Source organism: Dendroctonus ponderosae, unplaced genomic scaffold (assembly GCF_020466585.1).
Source record: "Dendroctonus ponderosae isolate FM_Combo_2020 unplaced genomic scaffold, Dpon_F_20191213v2 Dpon_F_20191213_9, whole genome shotgun sequence".
NCBI classification, from domain to species: Eukaryota; Metazoa; Arthropoda; class Insecta; order Coleoptera; family Curculionidae; genus Dendroctonus; species Dendroctonus ponderosae.
The window spans coordinates 6483605-6485413 of NW_026019116.1; the positions used below are offsets into that span (position 1 = coordinate 6483605).

The 1809-nt window shown below is 47.2% G+C and overlaps 1 protein-coding gene across 1 annotated transcript in view; it reads left to right on the plus strand.

Annotated features, from left to right (window-relative positions):
- Window positions 1-1809, plus strand: part of LOC109543312 (E3 ubiquitin-protein ligase MYCBP2) — a gene marked incomplete in the record, with an annotated part of 67418 nt that overhangs the window by 3719 nt on the left and 61890 nt on the right. The window contains 4 exon segments of the mRNA XM_048669929.1: window positions 442-680; window positions 735-1005; window positions 1097-1336; window positions 1398-1592. Of these exon segments, the coding sequence (XP_048525886.1) occupies window positions 442-680; window positions 735-1005; window positions 1097-1336; window positions 1398-1592 (945 nt within the window).

A 1809-nucleotide genomic window follows, 5' to 3' on the forward strand; every position in this document is an offset into this window, starting at 1 on the left:
CGCTTTCACAAATCCTGAAAGTTTAAATTTTCCAACCCCATTAGGTATTTTTACATAATTGCTATGAAAACTGCTCATTTTTCATCGCCCGTTTTGGTCAGCTAATGTTTGAAAATTCATATTTCCGGTACCAGTCACGCTGGGTTCCTCTAGAAGTTCGCATTAGATAGCGAAAAGTCTCCTTGATGAATGCGAAAAGTTTCATTGGGCCACCGCCAGCAGGAATTTTCGAGGAAGTTTTTGAAACTGGTCGAAATTTCGATATGTCCACAAAGAACTGATCCTGCACACTAGATTCAGCACCAAAAACGGCATCCACTAGATTCAGATCAGTACCACCATATTCACCCGTCTCCCGAGCTTAGAAGAAAAACTTCACCTCATTGATAAATCCAACAGATTGATCCATTCAGCGGGCCTTCTATGTTTTCCCCTTTCCAGACTGAGGTGGTGGAACCGATCCACATCCTCTCCAAGGAATTTTCGCGAACCGTCACTAAAGAGTGCTTCCAAAGCCTGCTTTCCCTACTCCAATGGTCCTGGAACACCTTCAAGTGGGGCATCATGGAGGGCTCGGCCGTGAAGAACTTCTACACCAACTTAGAGCTGGAAAGGCTGGTCTACATCAGCACGTCCAGTCTGAGACTCTTGTGCACCTACACCAATGAGATTTACCCCCGGTAGGATGCTTCAGCCAATCCCCAGTAGAACTCTGACAAATGCAAGCGTTGCAGGCAAGTGACCAGGAAGTCTCCTCTGGAGAACGTCCATCTGGCCAAGTGTATTGGGGACGTGCGATCGCTGCTGAAGCAAATTTTATCCGACAACGTCCCCCTGCAGATGCAAAGCAAGAAATCCTGCAAATCCAAACCGTATAATCTGAGCCTGATGAACCAGATACTGCATGAGTGCCACAACACCTTCGTCAGCTGCTTCCATGCCTTTTACCCCACTGCTTACCTGAAGTGGACCTGTTTGTGTGATTTGCTTGCGGAGACTGACGAGGTAGCTCGGACTTCGCTCTAAATTTTGCTCCAAATTTTGCTCAAAATTTCGCTCAGAAGCACCACACATTTCTCCATTCTTTTCGCCATAGGCATACAACCCGCATAGCTCCTCCAACACTCAAATGCTCCTGAGCGCTGTGCTATGCGCTCTGAGCTCCCCATCGATCCGACTCAGAAGCACGTTCCCTCTGCTGGGATCCAGCCAAAGTGCAGACAACAGCTTCAATCGCGGCCTGAGCCCGTCGGACAACACCGGCCATCCGATGATGAGCGTTAGTGACAGTCACAGTTATCCGATCCTGGTCGAGCAGATGAGCTACAGAAGCCAAGTCAGTAACCCCAAGCACTTTGGGCTTTTGGCACTGCTAAGCTTCCAACGTGATTTTCCAGATGGAATCCAACTACACCGGCCTGTCCTGGACCTGGACGGACGTTCTGGAGCGGCTGATCAATCTGGTGTCCGATCCGATAGTGAGAGTTTTGCAGAAACAAACCACCATCGCCCCAAGTGATTTATCCAAGTACTGCTGCAATCTTTTGGGCCGAGTTCTAGCGGAGCTGGTTCACCAATGCAGCCTAACCGATGTGAGCATTCACCGTTATACGTTTCGGTGTTTTCCACCATCATCAGTTTCCATGTGTAGCGTGGTTGCTACTTTAAGCCTTGGCATTTATTTGGAGTACAATACTCCAAATAATAATACATTTTGAAGGAAAAATACATTTTGGATTTTGTAAAACAGGCGCGAATTAGTAAAGGTGCAAAATTTCAGTTTAACAGGAATTTGCTGTGATTTTTTGA